Source organism: Scyliorhinus torazame, chromosome 8 (assembly GCF_047496885.1).
Source record: "Scyliorhinus torazame isolate Kashiwa2021f chromosome 8, sScyTor2.1, whole genome shotgun sequence".
Classification (NCBI taxonomy): Eukaryota; Metazoa; Chordata; class Chondrichthyes; order Carcharhiniformes; family Scyliorhinidae; genus Scyliorhinus; species Scyliorhinus torazame.
In genome coordinates, this window is record NC_092714.1 from 274,082,527 (window position 1) to 274,106,807 (window position 24,281).

The 24,281-nt window shown below is 49.5% G+C and overlaps 1 protein-coding gene across 1 annotated transcript; it reads right to left on the reverse strand.

The window, feature by feature from the left end:
• Positions 1–4,775: 4,775 nt before the first annotated feature.
• Positions 4,776–22,775, reverse strand: LOC140428661 (large ribosomal subunit protein P1-like). Its single transcript, XM_072515352.1, has 4 exons — positions 22,622–22,775; positions 22,054–22,128; positions 14,008–14,131; positions 4,776–6,280 (listed from the first exon to the last, which is right to left on the reverse strand). Exons 2-4 carry the CDS (start codon positions 22,105–22,107, stop codon positions 6,201–6,203), a joined length of 258 nt encoding a protein of 85 aa, XP_072371453.1. The 5' UTR covers positions 22,108–22,128; positions 22,622–22,775; the 3' UTR covers positions 4,776–6,200.
• Positions 22,776–24,281: the final 1,506 nt, after the last annotated feature.

Consider the following 24,281-nt stretch of genomic DNA (forward strand, 5'->3'; position numbering starts at 1 on the left):
AACACAGAGCGCATGGACTGCAGCTTCAGGGGCTGAATGGCCTCCCCCGCTCCTATTTCTTATGTTATATGTTGTCATTTGCTATCAGTAAATCTCTTCAGTTTTTGATACCCTGATGATCGGTCAGTATTTGAGAAAGAATCCCTTTCGAAAGATGTCTCAGGATTAACCATATCTTATCAACAATGTCCCACAGCGGCTGGGCTCTTGTTAGCACCCCCAAAAAGAACAGCATCGTGTTTTCTCGGCAACATTCATTCACTTCCGTTCTTTACTTAAAGCAGTTGACTTCCTTTCTCTCTCGTAAATAATTTCTTTCATTTCTTTTTTTGATAAATACTTCCCTTAATCTCACTTCCTCCCTCCAATTAGCTCAGAATCATTTTAAGGCTCGGGGATTAGGAGGGTCAACTTCAGCTTGGGTGTAAAAAGAAATGCTCTTAACCGTAGAAACAGCCAGCTGCGACAAATAACTACTTTCCAGACTGGAGGACGGTACATTGTAGTTTTGGAGAAGGGTTGTATGGACTCGAATAGTTTCTCTCTCTGCACAGATGCTGCCAGACCTGCTGAGTTTATCCAACATATAACCGCTAAACCTAGCTAAACCTTGCTAAACCCAACTAAACCCCACTAAACCTAGCTAAATCTTGCTAAACCCCACTAAACCCCGCTAAACCTTGCTAAACCCCACTAAACCCTGCTAAACCTAGCTAAATCTTGCTAAACCCCACTAAACCTCGCTAAACCTTGCTAAACCCCGCTAAACCTAGCTAAACCTTGCTAAACTGCACTAAACCCTGCTAAACCTTGCTAAACCCCACTGAACCTCGCTAAACCTAGTTAAACTTTGCTAAACCCAACTAAACCCCGCTAAACGTAGCTAAACCTTGCTAAACCCCACTAAACCTAGCTAAACCTTGCTAAACCCAACTAAACCCCGCTAAACCTTGCTAAACCTCGCTAATCTCCACTAAACCCAGCTAAACCCCCTAAACCCCGCTAACCTGCCCAAAAGCTCACTTTAACATCAATCGCTGAATTGAGCCATTAAAGTTTTGAGCAAGGGATGAAAGGTGGGGCGGGGCGGGGGGTGATTTTGAGGTGAGCTTTATGCAGTGAGGGTAATGCTAGAACTCACTGTTTATGAAGATGGAAGATAAGAACATGAATATATTTAAAAGGAAATTGGTTAAACACTTGAGGGAAATAAACTTACAGAGCTACAGAGCAGGAGAGTGGGACTGACGGATTGCTCCACAGAGTTGCATGTGCTAGACGGGCTGGATGGCTTCCTTCTGTATCACAATCACTCAACAGCTTCATCTTCTCTCTGAGGTGGGCTCCTTGTCACTCCCTTGTTTTGAATCCATTGTTTTCCAATTTTCATCCCCTCCTAACCTTGTGCTGTCTTGATAAAAGGTAATTGGCCTGAAATGCAGTCTCTATTTCTGTTGATTTGTCGCTAAATTTAAACCATCTCTGGATTTAATTTAAATCCATGCCACAGAGATTATTGGAGATTTGTGGCAGCTTTCGAGGGGAGCAGTGAATGCCATTCCTTTGGCCCTGAGCAAAAAATATGGGCCATTATTTCCTTAGGTGTGTCAATTTCAAATGTTGCCCAATCATCGGGAGGTGCGGTCGAGGAATCCTGGCGAGTTCCTGCAGTGCACACAATATTTGTGGAAGGAGGAGCAATCAAGCAAAGCTGCTTTGTCCTGGATGGTGTTGAGCTTCTTGAGTGTTGTTGGAGCTGCACTCACCCAGGCAAGTGGAGAGTATTCCATCACACTCCTGACTTGTGCCTTGTAGATGGTGGACAGGCTATGGGGGGTCAGGAGGTGAGTTACCCACCGCAGGATTCCCAGCCTCTGACCTGCTCTTGTAGCCACAATATTTATATGGCTAGTACAGTTCAGTTTCTGGTCAATGGTAACCCCCAAGATGTTGATAGTGGGCGATTCAGCGATGGTAATGCCAGTGAATGTCAATGGGTAATGGTTAGATCCTCTCTTGTGTATGGCCATTGCCTGACATTTGTGTGGCATGAATTTTACTTGCCACTTGTCAGTCCAAGCCTGGATATTGTCCAGGTCTTGCTGCATTTGGACAGGGACTGCTTCAGTATCTGAGGTGTCGTGAATGGTACGGAACTTTGCGCAATTATCTGCGAATATCATCACTTCTGACCTCATGATGGAAGGTAGGTCATTGATGAAGCAGCTGAGGATGGTTGGGCCTAGGACCTGCCCTGAGGAGCTCCTGTAGTGATGTCCCGGAGCTGAGATGATTGACCTCCAGCCACCAGGGACTGGTTTAGCACAGGGCTAAATCGCTGGCTTTTAAAGCAGACCAAGGCAGGCCAGCAGCGCGGTTCAATTCCCGTACCAGCCTCCCCGAACAGGCGCCGGAATGTGGTGACTAGGGGCTTTTCACAGTAACTTCATTTGAAGCCTACTTGTGACAATAAGCGATTTTCATTTCATTTCATTTTCACAACCATCTTCCTTTGTGCCGGGTATGACTCCACCCAGCGGAGAGTTTCCCCCCCGATTCCCATTGACTCATTTTTCTAGGGCTCCTTGATGCTCCACTTGGTTAAATGCAGCCTTGAAGTCGAGGGCAGTCACTCTCACCTCACCTCTGGCATTCAGCTCTTTTGTCGATGTTTGAACCAAGGCTGGAATGACGTTAGAGTCATTACGATCTGCAGCACAGAAAAGGCCCTTCAGCCCATCACGTCTGTGCCGGTCAAAAACAACTACCTAGCTATTCCAGTCCTGTTTCCCAGCACTTGTCTCATAGCCGCGTCTGTCCTGGAATCGCCAGAGTTCATCTAAATGCTTCTTCAATGTTCTGAGGGTCTCTGCCCCCGCCCCCCTTTCAGGCAGCGAGTCCCAAACTCCCCAACACCCTCTGGGTGAAAAGGTTTTTCCTCACATCCCCTCTAAACCTCCTGCCCCTCACCTTAAATCTCTGCCCCCTGGGCATTCATCCCTCCCCCAAGGGGAAAGTTTCTTCCTGTCTACTCTATCTGTGCCCCTCATCATTTTATACATCTCAATCACGTCACCCCTCAGTCTCCTCTGCTCCAAGGAAAACAACCCCAGTCTATCCAATCCCTCTGCAGAGCTAAAACTCTGCAGCCCAGGCAACATCCTGGTAAATCCCCTCTGCCCCCTTTCCAGTGGCTATCACATCCCTCCTATAATGTGGATTCCAGATCTGCCCACAGTACTCTAGCTGTGGCCTAACTAACGTGTTATACAGTTCCAGCATAATCTCCCTGCTCTTAAACTCTGTTCCTCGGCTAATAAAGACAATTATACCATAAACTTTCTTAACCACTGTATCTACCGGCCCTGCTATCTTAAGGGACGGGTATATGTACTCACCAAGGTCCCTCTGATCCTCGGTGCTTCCCAGGGTCCTGCCGTTTATCCTGTATTCCCTTGCCTTGTTTGTCCTGCCCAAGTGCATCACCTCACACTTATCCAGATTGAATTCCATTTGCCACCGATCAGCCCATCTAACCCGCCCGTCTATATCCTCCTGTAATCAGATACTATCCTCCTCGCTATTTACCACCCCACCAATTTACGTATCATCCACAAACTTAACGATCAAAATTCATGTGAGGTCAGAAGCTGAGTGACCCTGGCGGAACCCAAACTGAGCATCCGTGTGCAGGTTAATGCTGAGTAAGTGCTGCTTGAGAGCACTGTTGTTGACCCCTTCCATCACTTTGCTGATGTTGGAGAGTAGACTGATAGGGCGGTAATTAGCTGGGTTGGATTTGTCCTGTTCCTTGTGTACAGGACACACTTGGGCAATTTTCCACATTGCCGGGTAGATGCCAGTGTTGTAGCTGTACTGGAACAGCTTGGCTAGGGGCGCGGCAAGTTCTGGAGAACAAATCTTCAGAACTATTGCTGGAATATTGTCAGGGTCCATAACCTTTGCAGTATCCAGTGCCTTCAGCCGTTTCTCGATATCATGTGGAGTGAATCGTATTGTCTGAAGTCTGACATCTGCGATGCTGGGACCTCTGGAGGAGACCGAGATGGATCATCCACTCGGCACTTCCAGCTGAAGATTGTTGCAAATGCCTCCGCCTTGTCTTTTGCACTGATGTGCTGTTCTCCTCCATCATTGAGGATGGGGATATTTGTGGAGCCTCCTCCTCCAGTGAGGAGACCCGGCAAGCTCGCTCTGTGGTGGTACTACCGAGCCACTCTTTGTGATGGACATTGAAATCTCCCACCCTGAGTACATTCTATGCCCTTACCACCCTCAGTGCTTCCTCCAAGTGGTGTTCAACATGGAGGTGTACTGATTCATCAGCTAATGGTGGACCATACGTGGTAATCAGCAGGTCTCCTTGCCCATGTTTAACCTGATGCTGTGAGACTTAATTTGGGTCGAGTCGATGTTCAGGGCACCCAGGGAAACTCCGTTCCGACTGTATACCACTGAGCTGCCAATGCGACAGACATACCCAGGAATGGTGATAGTGGTGTCTGGGGCACTATCTGAAAGGTACGATTCCGGGAGAATGACTACATCATGCTGTTGCTTGACTAGTAGGTGAGAAAGCTCTCCCAATTTTGGCACAAGCCGCCAGATGTTAGTAAGGGCGTTGCAAAGTCGACAGGGCTGGGTTTGCCATTGTCATTGCCAGTGCCTGGGTCGTTGCTATGTGGTCCGTCCGGTTTCATTTCTTTTTATTGACTTTGTAGCAGTTGGTACAATTCAGAGTCCACCACCTTACACTGAGACCAAAAGCAAGACTTGTCTGAAGTCATTGCAGCCTTTATTTCCACACTCAGCTGCAATAGAGGGTAGCAAACATTTTCAATCACATCATTGGTACAATTTGGACATAATTGCAACATGCAGGAGGCTACAAACACAATCAAAAATGTTACAGTAATTTTGTTAACCAGTGTATTAAAATGTTAGCTCCTGATATTTGAAAGAAACAATTTTCACCCTTTAATGGGGGAATTTTCACTATTTTATGGAGCTATTTTTAAAAGGGCTCAACTTCTGGAATAGTGAACTTGGGTTGGGGGCGTTGGGGATAAAGTGCAGTAAAGCTCAGACCATGACCGGAATTCTCTGTCCGTTCATGCCAGCGGGAATCTCCCGTTCCGCTGCGGCGAATGGAGCTTTGACTGAGTGCCAAATCCTCTGTTCTCGCCGGCGGCGGGGTGCATTCCTGCCAAAGAGGTGGTTTGTATGGGAGCCTTGGCAAATCTGGCACAGCCTCCTGAAGATGCTGAAGGCGGCGACAATGACCTTTTACAGAAGAACGACAGTGAATTTAATTTAGCCAGTGCAACATCCAGCAATAGAATACAAAGCTCCATCTCTTCAAGGTGCCAAGTCTAGCAATCACTCGCTCTCTTATTCCAGGTGCAGGTAAATATGGTCCAATATGATACATAAACAGGCATCGTCAGTGCAACAAGTCTAGATGGACTGCCATAGGCTATTCTCTCATAGCCATTTTATATCACAATTGTAAATTAATTTAAGATCTAAAAAATAAAACTATATTTAAGCTCAAGCAGTGTAATTTATAAGGAAATGGTGCAAGTTTATACTGCCCTCATTTCTCCCTCTTTGGAATAGTGCATTTCAGGGCTGAGAGTGGAAGGCTGGGGGTGGGTGGGGGTTGCTGTCTCTGCCTATGTCGTCCCCCCCCCCAACCCAAACCCGCCCACTCTTAATCTAAAATCTCCAGTGTCTTCCTCCTCTAGCATTACTTCACAAAGGAGGAAGGTATTTCACTGCCAATGTCAGAGGATAAACAGAGGACAGCAGGTCAAAAGTGCAAATGCCACATGCAGGAAAAGGAAGGTCCAACCCCCAAATCTCAGGCAACTGGGGCCAGTGTTGGTCGGTGTCCTGATTGCCACAGGGAGCATGTTCAGTGTTGCCAGGACAGGGTCTAGTCAAATGTACGGTGGGTGGGTCGCAATTGGAAACAGGGGCAGCCGGAGATAAAGGAATATGGCTACATGAAGCATTAAACCCAACCAAACATCGAGTTATCCAAGAAGTGATTGAATGTGTCTCCCGCCGTCCTTTTCCATCCATTCCCTGAGCTTTGGGTTGGCGTTGGGTTTTGGGGATCAGTCTTGGTGTTGATAGGAAGCTCTTCAATAAACGTTCTTGTTAGGACCTACAGACTAATCATCGAACAGTCCAAAGCCCATGTCTTCGTCAGACTCATCCGATTCCTCCTTAACCTCAGCTTTCTTCTCTTCCGCTATTGGGATGAAACAGAGGGTCATTTTGGGTCAAACAGATTTTTCTTTGGGTTACACAGAGGGATATCTTTGGCAGCAGTAACAAGGTCTCATACGAGCATGTAAAGACTGAAAGGCAGCAGGTCCACTGTGTCTGCTTCATTCCTCACGAACGTTGCGACTTTGTGACCAGGCTCTCCTGCGACCGACGTCCTGTCAGACATCAGGGGCGAGATTCTCCGACCCCCCGCCGGGGGGGCGCGGGGCGATCTGGCCCCGGGGGGTGCCCCCACGGTGGCCTGGCCCGCGATCGGGGCCCACCGATCCGCGGGTGGGCCTGTGCCGTGGGGGCACTCTTTCCCTTCCACCTCCGCCACGGTCTCCACCATGGCGGAGGCAGAAGAGACTCCCTCCACTGCGCATGCGCGGGAATGCCATCAGCGTCCGTTGACGCTCCCGCGCATGCGCCGCCCGGAGATGTCATTTCCGCACCAGCTGCCGGGGCACCAAATGCCTTTTCCGCCAGCTGGCGGGGCGGAAATTCGTCCGGCGCCAGCCTAGCCCCTCAAGGTTGGGGCTCGGCCCCCAAAGATGCGGAGCATTCTGCACCTTTGGGGCGGCGCGATGCCCGACTGATTTGCGCCGTTTTGGGTGCCAGTCGGCGGACATCGCGCACTTTCCGGAGAATTTCGCCCCAGATTCCCTTGGAGAGGCTAAAAGCTCAGGGAGAAAATTCCAAACTGACCCCTTCAGGCCTTTGAAATGAGTCCAAGATATCAGGCCTGTCCTTGGTAAAGATGCCTTGGGACTGAGGTGAGGGGGAGACTTTTCACTCAGAGGACTGTGAATCTTTGGAATTGTCTACCCCAGAGGGGTGTCGATGCTTAGTTGTTGAATATATTTGAGACTGAGACTTTTGAACACTAAGGAATTAAGGGATATGGGGATAGTGTATGATAGTGAAGAGGATTGTCAGAGGATACAGCAGGATATAGATCGGTTGGAGACTTGGGCGGAGAAGTGGCAGATGGAATTTAATCCGGACAAATGAGAAGTAATGCATTTTGGAAGGTCTAATACAAGTGGGAATTATACCGTGAACAACAGAACCCTGAAGAGTATTGACAGGCAGAGGGATCTGGATGTACAGGTCACTGAAAGTGGCAATGCAGGTGGAGAAGGTAGTCAAGAAGGCATACGGCATGCTTGCCTTCATCAGTCGGGGCAATGAGTATAAAGATTGGCAAGTTATGTTGCAGCTGTACAGAACCTTAGTTAGGCCACATCTGGAACACTGCGTACAATTCTGGTCGCCACACTACCAGAAAGATGTGGATGCTTTGGAGAGGGTGCAGAAGAGATTTACCAGCATGTTCCCTGGTCTGGGGGGTATTAGCTGTGAGGAGCGGTTGGATAAAGTCGGATTGTTTTCACTGGAACGACGGAGGTTGAGGGGCGACCTGATCGAAGTCGACAAAATTATGAGGGGCATAGACAGAGTGGATAGTCAGACTCTTTTCCCCAAATGTGGAAAAGTCAATTACTGGGGGATATAGGTTTAAGGTGCGTTGCAAGTCTTTTTTACACAGGGGATGGTGAGTGACTGGAACTCGCTGCTGGAGGAGCAGGGACGATAGTGACGTTTCAGAGGGATCTTGGCAAATACATGAATACGATGAGAATAGAGGGATAGGGACCCCGGAAATGCAGAAGGTTTTAGTTTAGACGGGCAGCATGATTGGTGCAGGCTTGGATTTTTCTTCCGAGTTAATGTAGATCCACCAAGATCTTAATGAACAGCACAGGCTTAATAATAATAATAATCTTTATTGTCACAAGTAAGCTGACATTAACACCACATTAAGTTACTGTGAAAATCCCCCAGTCGCCATACTCCGGCGCCTGTTTGGGTACACAGAGAGAGAATCCAGAATGTCCAAATTAAGGGTTTGAATGGCCACCTCCGGCTCCAATTCCATCTGCAGCCGCCAGTACTTCCATCGCTAACTATTCCTGCTGGTCACGGGTGATGATGCTTGAACTGACTGCTGCTAGAATGAGCACAATCTTGGCTGTGGGGCAACCAAGTGGTAGCGTGTGCCGATAACGGAGAGAGGCCCGAGACCTCCTCACCATACATTACAGAGGGAGAAACGGCCCTGAGGCAGCTGGGCCGATCAGAGAACAGTAAGTGTGGGGCTGACGGTGAGCCCCGTGTGTAACAGCTACACCTACTGAGCCACTTGAGTTCTTCCCGGCCCCTTGGGAAGTGATGTTTGGGCTCCTGCTCATCTGGATTCCAGGTGTAACGAACTGCGATGCCTGGAGTACCTACACCAGGCGCTGGTTCAAGAGGGCAGCTCACCACCACTTTCTCAAAGGCAACTGTGGATTGGCAATAAATGCTGCCCTAGCCAGTGACAACACATCGCGGAAATAAATATAAAAAATAAACCGCATCCACTTCGAAATGAAGGTGGCTGGACTCGGAGCTGCATATTCCACAGGTTTACTGCCTGATGCATGTGGTATTTCATAAGGACGATTCTGTGATTGGTTATCGTAAATAAAGAATTTGTAGTCAATGAAGATCTTTTAAAATCTCACCACAGTTGTCAGGAACTGCAGTAACTAATTTGGACACACTCAGTTCCACCAACATCATGTGGTAATGACCAGAAAGTCTTTTTTTATTGGTGCTGGGTTGGAGGTAAATATTGGTCACAGGAAAACTCTCCACATCTCTTTGAAGTAGTGCTGTGGGCTCTTTGATCTCAACCGCATAGAGCACACTGGGTCTCGATTTACTGTCACATTTGAAAGACGGAGCAGTGCTTCCTCAAATATTGCCCCTCCGACAGCAGTCCCTCAGTACTGACCCTCTGACAGTGCGGCACTCCCTCAGTACTGACCCTCTGACAGTGCGACACTCCCTCAGTACTGACCCTCTGACAGTGTAGCACTCCCTCAGCACTGACCCTCTGACAGTGCGGCACTCCCTCAGTACTGACCCTCTGACAGTGCAGCACTCCCTCAGTACTGACCCTCTGACAGTGCAGCGCTCCCTCAGTACTGACCCTCTGACAGTGCGGCACTCCCTCAGTACTGACCCTCTGACAGTGTAGCACTCCCTCAGCACTGACCCACTGACAGTGCAGCACTCCCTCAGTACTCACCCTCTGACAGTGCGGCACTCCCTCAGTACTGAACCTCTGACAGTGCAGCACTCCCTCAATACTGACCCACTGACAGTGCAGCACTCCCTCAGCACTGACCCACTGACAGTGCAGCACTCCCTCAGTACTGACGCTCTGACAGTGCGGCACTCCCTCAGCACTGACCCTCTGACAGTGCGGCACTCCCTCAGTACTGACCCTCTGACAGTGCAGCACTCCCTCAGTAGTGATCCTCCGACAGTGCAGCGCTCCCTCAGTACTGATCCTGACAGTGCAGCACTCCCTCAGCACTGACCCTCTGACAGTGCAGCACTCCCTCAGTACTGACCCTCTGACAGTGTGGCACTCCCTCAGTACTGATCCTCTGACAGTGCAGCACTCCCTCAGTAGTGACCCTCCGACAGTGCAGCGCTCCCTCAGTACTGACCCTGTGACAGTGCGGCACTCCCTCAGTACTGACCCTCTGACAGTGCGGCACTCCCTCAGCACTGACCCACTGACAGTGCAGCACTCCCTCAGCACTGACCCTCCGACAGTGCAGCACTCCCTCAGTAGTGACCCTCTGACAGTGCGGCACTCCCACAGTACTGACCTTCTGACAGTGCAGCGCTCCCTCAGTACTGACCCTCTGACAGTGCGGCACTCCCTCAGTACTGACCCTCTGACAGTGCGGCACTCCCTCAGTACTGACCCTCTGACAGTGCGACACTCCCTCAGTACTGACCCTCTGACAGTGCAGCAGTCGCTCAGTACTGACCCCCTGAAAGTGCAACACTCCCTCAGTACTGACCCTCTGACAGTGCAGCACTCGCTCAGTACTGACCCTCTGACAGTGCAACACTCGCTCAGTACTGACCCTCTGACAGTGCAACACTCCCTCAGTACTGACCCTCTGACAATGCAACACTCCCTCATTACTGACCCACTGACAGTGCAGCACTCCCTCAGTACTGACCCTCTAACAGTGCAGCACTCGCTCAGTACTGACCCTCTGACAGTGCGGCGCTCCCTCAGTACTGACCCTCTGACAGTGCGGCACTCCCTCAGTACTGACCCTCTGACAGTGCGACACTCCCTCAGTACTGACCCTCTGACAGTGCAGCAGTCGCTCAGTACTGACCCCGACAGTGCAATACTCCCTCAGTACTGACCCTCTGACAATGCAACACTCCCTCAGTACTGACCCTCTGACAGTGCAGCACTCCCTCAGTATTGACCCTCTAACAGTGCAGCACTCGCTCAGTACTGACCTTCTGACAGTGCAGCACTCCCTCAGTACTGACCCTGTGACAGTGCAGCACTTCCTCAGTACTGATCCTCTGACAGTACAGCACTCCCTCAGTGCGGACCGTCTGACAGTGCAGCACTCCCTCAGTACTGATCCTCTGACAGTACAGCACACCCTCAGTACTGACCCTCGGACAGTGCAGCACTCCCTCAGTACTGACCCTCTGACAGTGCAGCACCCGCTCAGTACTGACCTTCTGACAGTGCAGCACTCCCTCAGTACTGACCCTCTGACAGTGCAGCACTCCCTCAGTACTGACCCTCTGACAGTGCAGCACTCGCTCAGTACTGACCTTCTGACAGTGCAGCACTCTCTCAGTACTGACCCTCTGACAGTGCAGCACTCCCTCAGTGCGGACCGTCTGACAGTGCAGCACTCCCTCAGTACTGACCCTCTGACAGTGCAGCACTCCCTCAGCACTGACCCTCTCTGACAGTGCGGCACTCCCTCAGTACTGACCCTCTGACAGTGCAGCACTCACTAAGTCCTGACCCTCTGACAGTGCAGCACTCCCTCAGCACTGACCCTCTCTGACAGTGCAGCACTCCCTCAGCACTGACCCTCTGACAGTGCAGCACTCACTAAGTCCTGACCCTCTGACAGTGCAGCACTCGCTCAGTACTGACCCTCTGACAGTGCAGCACTCCCTCAGTTAAGACCCTCTGACAGTGCAGCACTCCCTCAGTACTGACCCTCTGACAGTGCAGCACTTCCTCAGTACTGACCCTCTGACAGTGCAGCTCTCCCTCAGTACTGACCCTCTGACAGTGCGGCACTCCCTCAGTACTGACCCTCTGACAGTGCAGCACTCGCTCAGTACTAACCCTCTGACAGTGCAGCACTCCCTCAGTTCTGGCCCTCTGACAGTGCAGCACTCCCTCAGTACTGACCCTCTGACAGTGCAGCACTTCCTCAGTACTGACCCTCTGACAGTGCAGCTCTCCCTCAGTACTGACCCTCTGACAGTGCGGCACTCCCTCAGTACTGACCCTCTGACAGTGCAGCACTCCTTCAGCACTGACCCTCTGACAGTGCGGCAATCCCTCAGTACTGACCCTCTGACAGTGCTGCACTCCCTCAGTACTGACCCTCTGACAGTGCAGCACTCCCTCAGTGCGGACCGTCTGACAGTGCAGCACTCCCTCAGTACTGACCCTCTGACAGTGCAGCACTCCCTCAGCACTGACCCTCTCTGACAGTGCGGCACTCCCTCAGTACTGACCCTCTGACAGTGCAGCACTCACTAAGTCCTGACCCTCTGACAGTGCAGCACTCCCTCAGCACTGACCCTCTCTGACAGTGCAGCACTTCCTCAGCACTGACCCTCTCTGACAGTGCGGCACTCCCTCAGTACTGACCCTCTGACAGTGCAGCACTCGGTCAGTACTGACCTTCTGACAGTGCAGCACTCCCTCAGTACTGACCCTCTGACAGTGCAGCACTCCCTCAGTACTGACCCTCTGACAGTGCAGCACTCGCTCAGTACTGACCCTCTGACAGTGCAGCACTCCCTCAGTTAAGACCCTCTGACAGTGCAGCACTCCCTCAGCACTGACCCTCTCTGACAGTGCAGCACTCCCTCAATACTGACCCTCTGACAGTGCAGCACTCCCTCAGTACTGACCCTCTGACAGTGCAGCACTCCCTCAGTTCTGACCCTCTGACAGTGCAGCACTCCCTCAGTACTGACCCTCTGACAGTGCAGCACTTCCTCAGTACTGATCCTCTGACAGTGCAGCACTCCCTCAATACTGACCCTCTGACCGTGCAGCACTCCCTCCGTTCTGACCCTCTGACAGTGCAGCTCTCCCTCAGTACTGACCCTCTGACAGTGCGGCACTCCCTCAGTACTGACCCTCTGACAGTGCAGCACTCCTTCAGCACTGACCCTCTGACAGTGCGGCAATCCCTCAGTACTGACCCTCTGACAGTGCTGCACTCCCTCAGTACTGACCCTCTGACAGTGCAGCACACCCTCAGTACTGACCCTCTGACAGTGCAGCACTCCCTCAGTACTGACCCTCTGACAGTGCAGCACTCCCTCAGTACTGACCCTCTGACAGTGCAGCACTCCCTCAGTACTGACCCTCTGACAGTGCAGCGCTCCCTCAGTACTGACCCTCTGACAGTGCAGCACTCCCTCAGTCCTGACCCTCTGACAGTGCAGCACTCCCTCAGTACTGACCCTCTGACAGTGCAGCACTTCCTCAGTACTGACCCTCTGACCGTGCAGCACTCCCTCCGTTCTGACCCTCTGACAGTGCAGCTCTCCCTCAGTACTGACCCTCTGACACTGCGGCACTCCCTCAGTACTGACCCTCTGACAGTGCAGCACTCCCTCAGTACTGACCCTCTGACAGTGCAGCACTCCCTCAGTACTGACCCTCTGACAGTGCAGCGCTCCCTCAGTACTGACCCTCTGACAGTGCAGCACTCCCTCAGTACTGACCCTCTGACAGTGCAGCGCTCCCTCAGTAATGACCCTCTGACAGTGCAGCACTCCCTCAGTACTGACCCTCTGACAGTGCAGCACTGCCTCAGTACTGACCCTCTGACAGCGCAGCACTCCCTCAGTACTGACCCTCTGACAGTGCAGCACTCCCTCAGTACTGACCCTATGACAGTGCAGCACTCCCTCAGTACTGACCCTCTGACAGTGCAGCACTCCCTCAGTACTGACCCTATGACAGTGCGGCACACCCTCAGTACTGACCCTCTGACAGTGCGGCACACCCTCAGTACTGACCCTCTGACAGTGCAGCACTCCCTCAGCACTGACCCTCTGACAGTGCAGCACTCCCTCAGTACTGACCCTCTGACAGTGCAGCACTCCCTCAGTACTGACCCTCTGACAGTGCAGCACTCCCTCAGCAGTATGTTGAATTCTGTGGTCACGTCTCTCGATTGGGGTTCGAAGCCATGACATCCTCATGTCAGAGATTGCTCCCCATTGAGCCACTGCTGTACCTAAAGTTATCATTTTCTCAGGGACAATTTCTTGTGGCCAGTCCACCTACCCTGCACATCTTTGAGTTGTGGGGGTGAGACCCACGCAGACACGGGGAGAATATGCAATCTCCACACGGACAGTGTCCCGGGTCCGTGGTCGAACCGGGTCCTCAGCCCCATGAGCCCGTCGTGCCGCCCCGAAAGTTGACATTTGAATGCAAATAAGTATCCTAAACGTTTTCACCAATTACAGTTAAAAAAAATTCTTTCATTGCTGAGCGCATCGCTGCTCAGCCCAGCATTTTCTGCCCGTCCCAAATTGGCACTGACTTACCATCAGCAGCTGCAGGAGCTCCCCCAGCTGCAGCTGTTCCACCAGGAGTGGAAGCACCCAGAGGTAAAGCCGCCCCAGCACCAATATTACAGATCAGACTGCCAATGTTCACGTTGCTCAGGGCCTGTGGGTGAGATGGAAGCAGGAGACTCAATTAAATCGATTCGGAGCAGGCGGCAATCCACCTTGGATCAAGGATCAAGCACAGCCTGGCTCACCTGGAATTCTCTGCAGCACTGTGCCGTGCGGTACACAGGGAGCCTGTCACGTGTTCCTCCCTCCAGTAACCCAACACAAAATCTACAGTCCAGGTCATTTAGCCAACATTGTCCATTCTCGTGCTTATGCACCACGGGAGCCTTCGCCCATTCCTCTTCATCTCACCCTTTCACATCTCCTTCTGTTACGTTCTCATTTGTCTGTTTACCTATTTCCTCTTTCTGACGTGAAGTAAGCAAGCTTGAAGACAGCAGCTGATCACCGAGGGCCGCTCGTCACCGAGTGAGCGCTTGGGAATTCGGTGAGTGAAGGAATTTTAAGGGTTAATCTCCTGCTGGAATCTAGTCGAGCTTGCATTTAGAATTTAACTGTGATTTACTGTTAAAGTTAATTTGCTTTCAGCCTTTGTCAAGGATAAACAAGCTCCCTCCAGGAGAGGCAGCAGCTGTTGGTTAATTAGGTAGCTAATTAGCTAATTTGAATTAGATTCTCGAACCAGCAGTGCTGTCTCAGTTTTTCAGCCGGTATAAGCGGAAGTGGTTTTGCTGAGCACAAAGACAGCATCTGGTCACTGTAACTGGTCGCACAGTTCTCGCGTGGCAATTTGGTAAGTGAGGGAGGAGGTGCTCTTCACCAGTTTGAATTTTAAAAAGCGCAGAGAGTGGGCGGCCAGTTTAGAAGAGCTCGGAGTCTCATTCTGAGAAAAAGTCAACGTGTGATATCGCGGGGAAACATCCAAGTGATCCAAGGGGCAGCACGGTAGCAGTGTGGATAGCACAATTGCTTCACAACTCCAGGGTCCCAGGTTCGATTCCCGGCTTGGGTCACTGTCTGTGCGGAGTCTGCACGTCCTCCCCGTGTCTGCGTGGGTTTCCTCCGGGTGCTCCGGTTTCCTCCCACAGTCCAAGGATGTGCAGGTTAGGTGGATTGGCCATGATAAATTTCCCTTAGTGTCCAAAATTGCCCTTGGTGTTGGGTGAGGTTACTGGGTTATGGGGATAGGGTGGAGGTGTTGACCTTGGGTAGGGTGCTCTTTCCAAGAGCCGGTGCAGACTCAATGGGCCGAATGGCCTCCTTCTGCACTGTAAATTCTATGATCAGATTGGCTGGTAAATGTACTGCTAATTTATCTGTGAAAATATGGGGAATTTAGTAGTAATTGTAAGGTTATATTAATATTAGTAAGGTTTAATAGAAGTAATAATAATAATCGCTTATTGTCACAAGTAGACTTCAAATGAAGTTACTGTGAAAAGCCCCTAGTCGCCACATTCCGGCGCCTGTTCAGGTAGGCCGGTACAGGAATTGAACCCACACTGCTGGTCTTATTCTGCATTACAAGCCAGCTGTCTTAGCCCACTGTGCTAAACAAGCTTATTAGGAGCAGTAGGGTGTAGGTGCCTCGTCTCATTTTGTAATAAATAATCTGTAAAGACACGGAGGGGTAGCATGGCGGTGTGGAATGCCCATCCTGATATATGTGGAATGTTGTGGATGTTTCCTGTGGCCGACATGAGCTTATGCTCAAGACGTTTCTCTAAGTACAGAAACGCGAGCTCTGGGTTTCGGAACTCAAGCAATGCTCGGAGTCACTGTGGCGCATTCGTGAGGCTGAGGACTATGTGGATAACACGTTTAGAGAGGTGGTCACACTACATGAAATGAAAATGAAATGAATGAAAATCGCTTATTGTCACAAGCAGGCTTCAATGAAGTTACTGTGAAAAGCCCCTAGTCGCCACATTCCGGCGCCTGTTCGGGGAGGCTGGTACGGGAATCGAACCGTGCTGCTGGCCTGCCTTGGTCTGCTTTAAAAGCCAGCGATTTAGCCCAGTGTGCTAAACAAGCCCCTTGATGAGAGAGTACAGGCAGAGAGGAGTTCAGTGACCTCCAGGTCCGTGCAGGAGCACAGAGTCCATCTCGCTCCCCAGGTTTGAGGGCAATGGTTCCTCAAAGGTGTGCAGTCAGACCCAAGACTGTGGCAGTACAGTTGCACAAGACGGATGGAAGGCGAATGGGATGGCAACTGCAGTAGTGGATTCAATAATGTGGGGAACAGACAGGCGTTTCTGTGTCCAGACAGGACTCCAGGTTGATATGTTGCCTCGTTGGTGCCAGTGTCAAAGATGTCATTGAGTGGCTACAGGGCATTGTGATGGGGAGGGTGAACAGCCAGAGATCGTAGTAAAGAGGGATAAGGTCCTGAAAGAAAATTTCAGAGAGCTAGGAAAGATATTAAAAGCAGGACTTCAAAGGCAGTGACCTCAGGATTATTCCTAGTGTCACACTCTAATGAGGGCATAAATGGGAAGAAAGTATAAATAATGATAATAATCTTTATTGTCACAAGTAGGCTTACATTATAGGAAGGACGTGGAGGCTTTGGAGCAGGTGCAGAGGAGATTTACCAGGATGTTGCCTGGTATGGAGGGAAAATCTTATGAGGAAAGGCTGATGGACTTGAGGTTGTTTTCGTTGGAGAGAAGAAGGTTAAGAGGAGACTTAATAGAGGCATACAAAATGATCAGGGGGTTAGATAGGGTGGACAGTGAGAGCCTTCTCCCGCGGATGGAAATGGCTGGCACGAGGGGACATAGCTTTAAACTGAGGGGTAATAGATATAGGACAGAGGTCAGAGGTAGGTTCTTTACGCAAAGAGTAGTGAGGCCGTGGAATGCTCTACCTGCTACAGTAGTGAACTCGCCAACATTGAGGGCATTTAAAAGTTTATTGGATAAACATATGGATGATAATGGCATAGTGTAGGTTAGATGGCTTTTGTTTCGGTGCAACATCGTGGGCCGAAGGGCCTGTACTGCGCTGTATCGTTCTATGTTCTATGAACACTGCAATGAAGTTACTGTGAAAAGCCCCTAGTCGCCACATTCCGGTGCCTGTTGTGGACAAGATAGTTTCTCTATTGCTCCTACTGCCACTTCACCACTCTTCACTGGACTTTCCAACCTTACTTTATAAAATGGAACACTACTCCTCTCACCCTGAATTCCACATATTACCACCTTTTCTGGCAACATTCTTCCCAAACTGCATAACGCCTCATCTCTTACCATTAAAGATTGACTAGCTCCCGTATCTCTTAAAATTGTGACTTCTTTACCTGCTCCTCCTGATACACATGAGTAAACTTTACCCACACAAGTAAATTCTTGAAAGAGATCTGGCACCTTCTGATCAATCACCTCTTGATCAGGCTGTACAATCGTTTGCACCTCCTTTGCTTCACTTGGGCTTTCCTTTACCACTTTCACAAACTCCACTGTCTTATCCTGTTTTACCACTTCAACCTTCCCAGTGCTTTTCTTCAACCACCAACACTGTGACTTTACATGGCCTAGTTTATTACAGCTCCACCCACTCTCTGACATCACTGCAGTAATAAACACCCATTTCTTAAAGGTACTCTCACTACAGATATTTATATACACACCCATTTATAAACACCCATTTCTTAAAGGTACTCTTACATGACACTTCACAGCTCCAGGGTCCCAGGTTCGATTCCTGGCTTGAGTCACTGTCTGTGCGGAGTCTGCACATTCTCCCCGTGTGTGCGTGGGTTTCCTCCCAGATTGTCCAAAGATGTGCGGGTTAGGTGGATTGGCCATGCTAAATTGCCCTTAGTGTCCAAAATTGCCCTTAGTATTGGGTGGGGTTACTGGGTTATGGGGACAGGGTGGAGGTGTGGTAGTGTGCTCTTTCCAAGAGCCGGTGCAGACTCGATGGGCCGAATGGCCTCCTTTTGCACTGTAAATTCTATGATCCCAGGGATTAGTCTGGCGAATCTCCCTCTGGCAAGCATATGCTTCCTTCAATAAGGAGAGCAAAACTGTACACAATATTCGGTTCTATACAAGTGCAGCAAGGCATCTTTACACTTATACTCAAATCTCCTTGTGAGGAAGGCCAACAGACCATTTCCTTCCTAATTGCTTGCTGCACCAATCCGCTCGCTTTTAGTGAATCGTGAACAAGGACTTCAACACTTCTCAGCATCCCACCATTTAAGAAATACTCTGCCTTTTGATTTCTTCGACCAACGTGGGCAACTTCACACCAATGCACATTACATTCCTCCTTCAATGTCCTTGCCCACTCACTCAGCCTGTCCAAATCCCCCTGAAGCCTCCGTGTATCCTCCTCACAAGGGGGAACCAGAGGATGAGTTGTGTCTGGATTTTCAGAAAGCTTTTGAAAAGGTCTGGCACAAGTGGTCAGTAAACAATATTGAAGTGCATGGGGTTGGGGATAATATATTGGCATGGTTTGAGAATTGGTCCATTGACAGGGAGTAGGATTAAACGGGTCATTCTCAGGGTGGCAGGCTGTGACTAGTGGGGTACCACAAGGACCAGTACTTGGACCCCAGCTGTTCACAATCTATATTAATAATTTAGATGTGGGGACCAAATGTCATATTTCCAAGTTTGCTGGCGACACAAAACGAGGTGGGAATGTGAGTGGCGAGGAGGATGCAAATAGGCTTCGAGGGGACCTGGACAGGTTAGGTGAGTGGGCAAGAACATGGCTGATGGAATATAATGTGGAAAAAATATGAAGTTATCCACTTTGTTGGAAAAACAGAATGCAGAATAATCTTAAATGGTGAGATTTTGGAAAGTGTTGATACCCAAAGGGACCTTGTTGTCCTTGTGCATGAGTCACTGGGGGAGGCTGTGGTGTAGCGGTATTATCACTGGTCTGGTGATCCAGAGACCCAGGGGAATTCTCTGGGGACCTGGGTTCCAATCCCACCAAAGCAGGTGGTGGAAATTGGATACAATAAATATCTGGAATTAAAAGTCTAAAACGTAGAAACACAGAAAATATGAGCAGGAGGAGGCCATTCGGCCCTTCGAGCCTCACTCACACTCTCTGTACAGACACAAACCCTCACACATTCAGTACAGACACAAACTCTCACACTCTCCGTACAGACACAAACTCTCACACTCTCCGTACAGACACAAACTCACACACTCCCAGTACAGACACAAACCCTTGCACACTCTCTGTACAGACACAAACTCTCAGCACAGACACAAACTCTCACACTCTCAGTACAGACACAAACTCTCACACACACTCAGTACAGACACAAACCCTCACACACTCTTAGTACAGACAAAAACTCTCACGCTCCCAGTACAGACACAAACTCTCACACTCTCAGTAGGCACAAACCCTCACACACACTCAGTAGACACAAACCCTCACACACACTCAGTACAGACACAAACTCTCACACACTGTTAGTACAGACACAAACCCTCACACACACTCAGTATAGACACAAACTCTCACACAATGTTACTACAGACACAAACACTCACACACACTCAGTACAGACACAAACACTCACACACACTCAGTACAGACACAAATCCTCACACACTCTCAGTAGACACAAACTCTCACACTCTCAGTACAGACACAAACTCTCACACTCTCAGTACAGACACAAACCCTCACTCATTCTCAGTACAGACACAAACCCTCACACACTCTTAGTACAGACACATACCCTCACACACTCTCAGTACAGACACAAACCCGCACACACTCTGTACAGACACAAACCCTCACACACACTCAGTACAGACACATACCCTCACACACACTCAGTACAGACACAAACTCTCAGAACAGAAACAAACTCTCACATACTCACTGTACAGAAACAAACTCTCACACACTCTCAGTACAGACACAAACTCTCACACACTCTCAGTACAGACACAAACTCTCACACTCTCCGTAGACACAAGCTCTTACACACTCTCAGTGCAGACACAAACTCTCACTCACACTCAGTACAGACACAGACCCTCACACACTCTCAGTACAGAAACAAACCCTCACACACTCTCAGTACAGACACAAACCCTCACACACTCAGTACAGACACAAACCCTCACACACACTCAGTACAGACACAAACTCTCACACAGTTTTAGTACAGACACAAACTCTCACACTCTCAGTACAGACACAAATTCTCACACTCTCAGTACAGACACAAACTTTCACACTCTCAGTACAGACACAAACTCTCACACACTCAGTACAGACACAAACTCTCACACTCCCAGTACAGACACAAACCCTCACACACTCTCAGTACAGACACACACTCACACTCTCAGTACAGACACAAACTCTCACACACTCTCTGTACAGACACAAACTCTCACACTCTCTGTACAGACACAAACTCTCACACTCTCAGTACAGACACAAACTCTCACACACTCTCAGTACAGACACAAACCCTCACACACTCAGTACAGACACAAACCCTCACACACTCTCTGTACAGACACAAACTCTCACACACTCGTACAGACACAAACCCTCACACACTCGGTACACACAACCCCTCACACACACTCAGTACAGACACAAACTCTCACACACTCTCTGTAGAGACACAAACCCTCACACTCAGTACAGACACAAACCCTCACACACTCTCTGTACAGACACAAACCCTCACTCACACTCTCAGTACAGACACAAACTCTCACACACTCAGTACAGACACAAACCCTCACACACTCTCAGTACAGACACAAACTCTCACACACTCTCAGTACAGACACAAACCCTCACACACTCTCAGTACAGACACAAACCCTCACACACTGTTAGTACAGACACAAACTCTCACACACTCAGTACAGACACAAACTCTCACTCACACTCAGTAGACACAAACTCTCACACACTCTCAGTACAGACACAAACCCTCACACACTCAGTACAGACACAAACTCTCACTCACACTCAGTAGACACAAACTCTCACACACTCTCAGTACAGACACAAACCCTCACACACTCTCAGTACAGACACAAACCCTCACACACTGTTAGTACAGACACAAACCCTCACACACTCTCAGTACAGACACAAACCCTCACACACTCTGTGCAGACACAAACCCTCACACACTCTCAGTACAGACACAAACTCTCACACACTCAGTACAGACACAAACTCTCACACACTGTTAGTACAGACACAAACCCTCACACACACTCAGTACAGACACAAACTCTCACACAGTCTCAGTACTGACTCAAGTCCGAAGACACATATAACATAAAACATACAGTGAAGAAGGAGGCCATTCGGCCCATGAAGTCTGCACCGACCCACTTAAGCCCTCACTTTCACCCTATCCCCGTAACCCAATAACCCCTCCTAATCTTTTTTTGGTCACTAAGGGCAATTTATCGTGGCCAATCCACCTAACCTGCACGTCTTTGGACTGTGGGAGGAAACCGGAGCACCCGGAGGAAACCCACGCAGACACGGGGAGAACGTGCAGACTCCACAGACAGTGACCCAGCGGGGAATCAAACCTGGGACCCTGGCGCTGTGAAGCCACAGTGCTATCCACTTGTGCTCCCGTGCTGCCCATACTCTCAGCACAGACTCAAGTCCTAACACACTCTCAGTCCAGTCTCAAACCCTCACAACAGTCTGTACAGACACAAACCCTCACCTATTGTCGGTCAGGTCTCATTCTTGATTTTGTCCTGTTTCTAACACTGAAAGCATCCTTCAAAATCTCTACCATGCTTTTTAAAAAGTGGCAATGGATTTAGAAACATTTCTGACAGATAAATTCTGTGGCAAATGATGTACTTCACGAACCACTTTCCCGGCTCAGTTCTTGATTTTTATCCCCCAGTGAATGTGGTTGATGTGAATGAGAGAATGGAGGAGCTGCCTGAGTTAGGCTTAAATGGTGCAAATGTCTACACGTTGATAAATAAGTTCTTCAATTATTGAGTGCAATACCTTTGCAAACAAGCCGGGCCAGAAAGGCTCCACTGTAACTCCTGCTGCTTTCATCAATGCGTTGAGTTTATCCTCCTGTGGAAAGAATAGGACAAAGAGAAACAAACATCATGGTCAGAGCAGAAAATACAATTTTCACAGTGCCTTGGAACCTAATACATCCACCTCTGTAACACTGTCCATCTCCGTCCCAAACCCAGCTCCTGTAACCCTCAGTTAGGTGGCCTTAAGGGGATAAGGTGGGGAGGGTGGGGGTTGCTTAGGTAGGGTGCTCTTTCGGAGGATCGGTGCAGACCCCTTCTGCACTGTCGGAATTCTACGGTTCATCTTTGTTACCTCCAGTCTAGACTGTTCCGACACACATTTGGCTGGTCTCCCACCTTGCACCCTCCATAAACCTAAGCTCATCCAAAACTCTGCTGTTCCTGTTAACTGGCATCACGGCCCATTCATCCATCACCCGAGAGCCACCTGACTTACGTTAGCTCCGAGTGCATCATTCACATCATTTGCTCATCCGTTTTGAGTCTTCAGGTGGGAATACAGTCCAATTCGAAACTCTACTCACTAATACAGGGGCAGCTGCTGCATTGCCTGCTCCTTCCTGCAATAGCGCCTTTCCATGGATATCTGAAGACCCAGTTCTTCAAATCTGCATGCTCCAGGGTGGAGACTTGGCCCCAAGTCTTTCGGCTATGTTCAAGCTTGTTCCCTGCTGTTGAAATCAATCTGGCAGGAAATCATAGAACGGTTACAGTACAAAAGGAGGCTGTTCGGCCCTTTATGTCCATGCTGGCCCTCTGAAGGAGATATTCACCATGTGCCACCCCCTTGTCCTTTCCTCCTAACCCTGCAACTTTCCTTCTTTTCAGTTAATGATGCAATTCCCTTTTGAAAGCCACAATTGAATCTGCCTCCACCATACTCTTCAGCAGAGTATTCCAGATCCCAACCAGTCTCTGGGTGAAAAGGTTTTTCTCGAGTTGCCTTTGCTTCTTCTCTTTCGCCAGTTATCTTAAATCAGTGTTCCCTGGTTCTCGATCCTTTCACCAATGGGAACAGTTTCTCCCTCTCTAACCTGTCCAGATGCCCCCTTGAACAAAGAACAAAGAAATGTACAGCACAGGAACAGGCCCTTCGGCCCTCCAAGCCCGTGCTGACCATGCTGCCCGACTAAACTACAATCTTCTACACTTCCTGGGTCCGTATCCCTCTATTCCCATCCTATTCCTGTATTTGTCAAGATGTCCCTTAAATGTCACTATCGTCCCTGCTTCCACCACCTCCTCCGGCAGCGAGTTCCAGGCACCCACTACCCTCTGTGTAAAAAACATGCCTCGTACATCTACTCTAAACCTTGCCCCTCGCACCTTAAACCTATGCCCCCTAGTAATTGACCCCTCTACCCTGGGGAAAAGCCTCTGACTATCCACTCTGTCTGTGCCCCTCATAATTTTGTAGACATCTATCAGGTCGCTCCTCAACCTCCGTCGTTCCAGTGAGAACAAACCGAGTTTATTCAACCGCTCCTCATAGCTAATGCCCTCCATACCAGGCAACATCCTGGTAAATCTCTTCTGCACCTTCTCTAAAGCCTCCACATCCTTCTGGTAGTGTGGCGACCAGAATTGAACACTATACTCCAAGTGTGGCCTAACTAAGGTTCTATACAGCTGCAACATGACTTGCCAATTCTTATACTCAATGCCCCTGCCAATGAAGGCAAGCATGCCGTATGTCTTCTCGACTACCTTCTCCACCTTTCAGTGACCTGTGGACCTGTACACCTAGATCTCTCTGACTTTCAATACTCTTGAGGGTTCTACCATTCACTGTACATTCCCTACCTGCATTAGACCTTCCAAAATGCATTACCTCACATTTGTCCAGATTAAACTCCATCTGCCATCTCTCCGCCCAAGTCTCCAAACGATCTAAATCCTGCTGTATCCTCTGACAGTCCTCATTGTTATCCGCAATTCCACCAACCTTTGTGGCATCTGCAAACTTACTAATCAACGAGCAGTCAGAGTACAGGAGGGCGATAGAGAACCTAGTGGAGTGGTATAATGACAACAATCTCTCCCTCAATGTCAGCAAAACTAAAGAGCTGGTCATTGACTTCAGGAAGCAAAGTACTGTACACACCCCTGTCAGAATCAACGGGGCCGAGGTGGAGATGGTTGACAGCTTCAAATTCCTAGGGGTGCACATCACCAACAATCTGT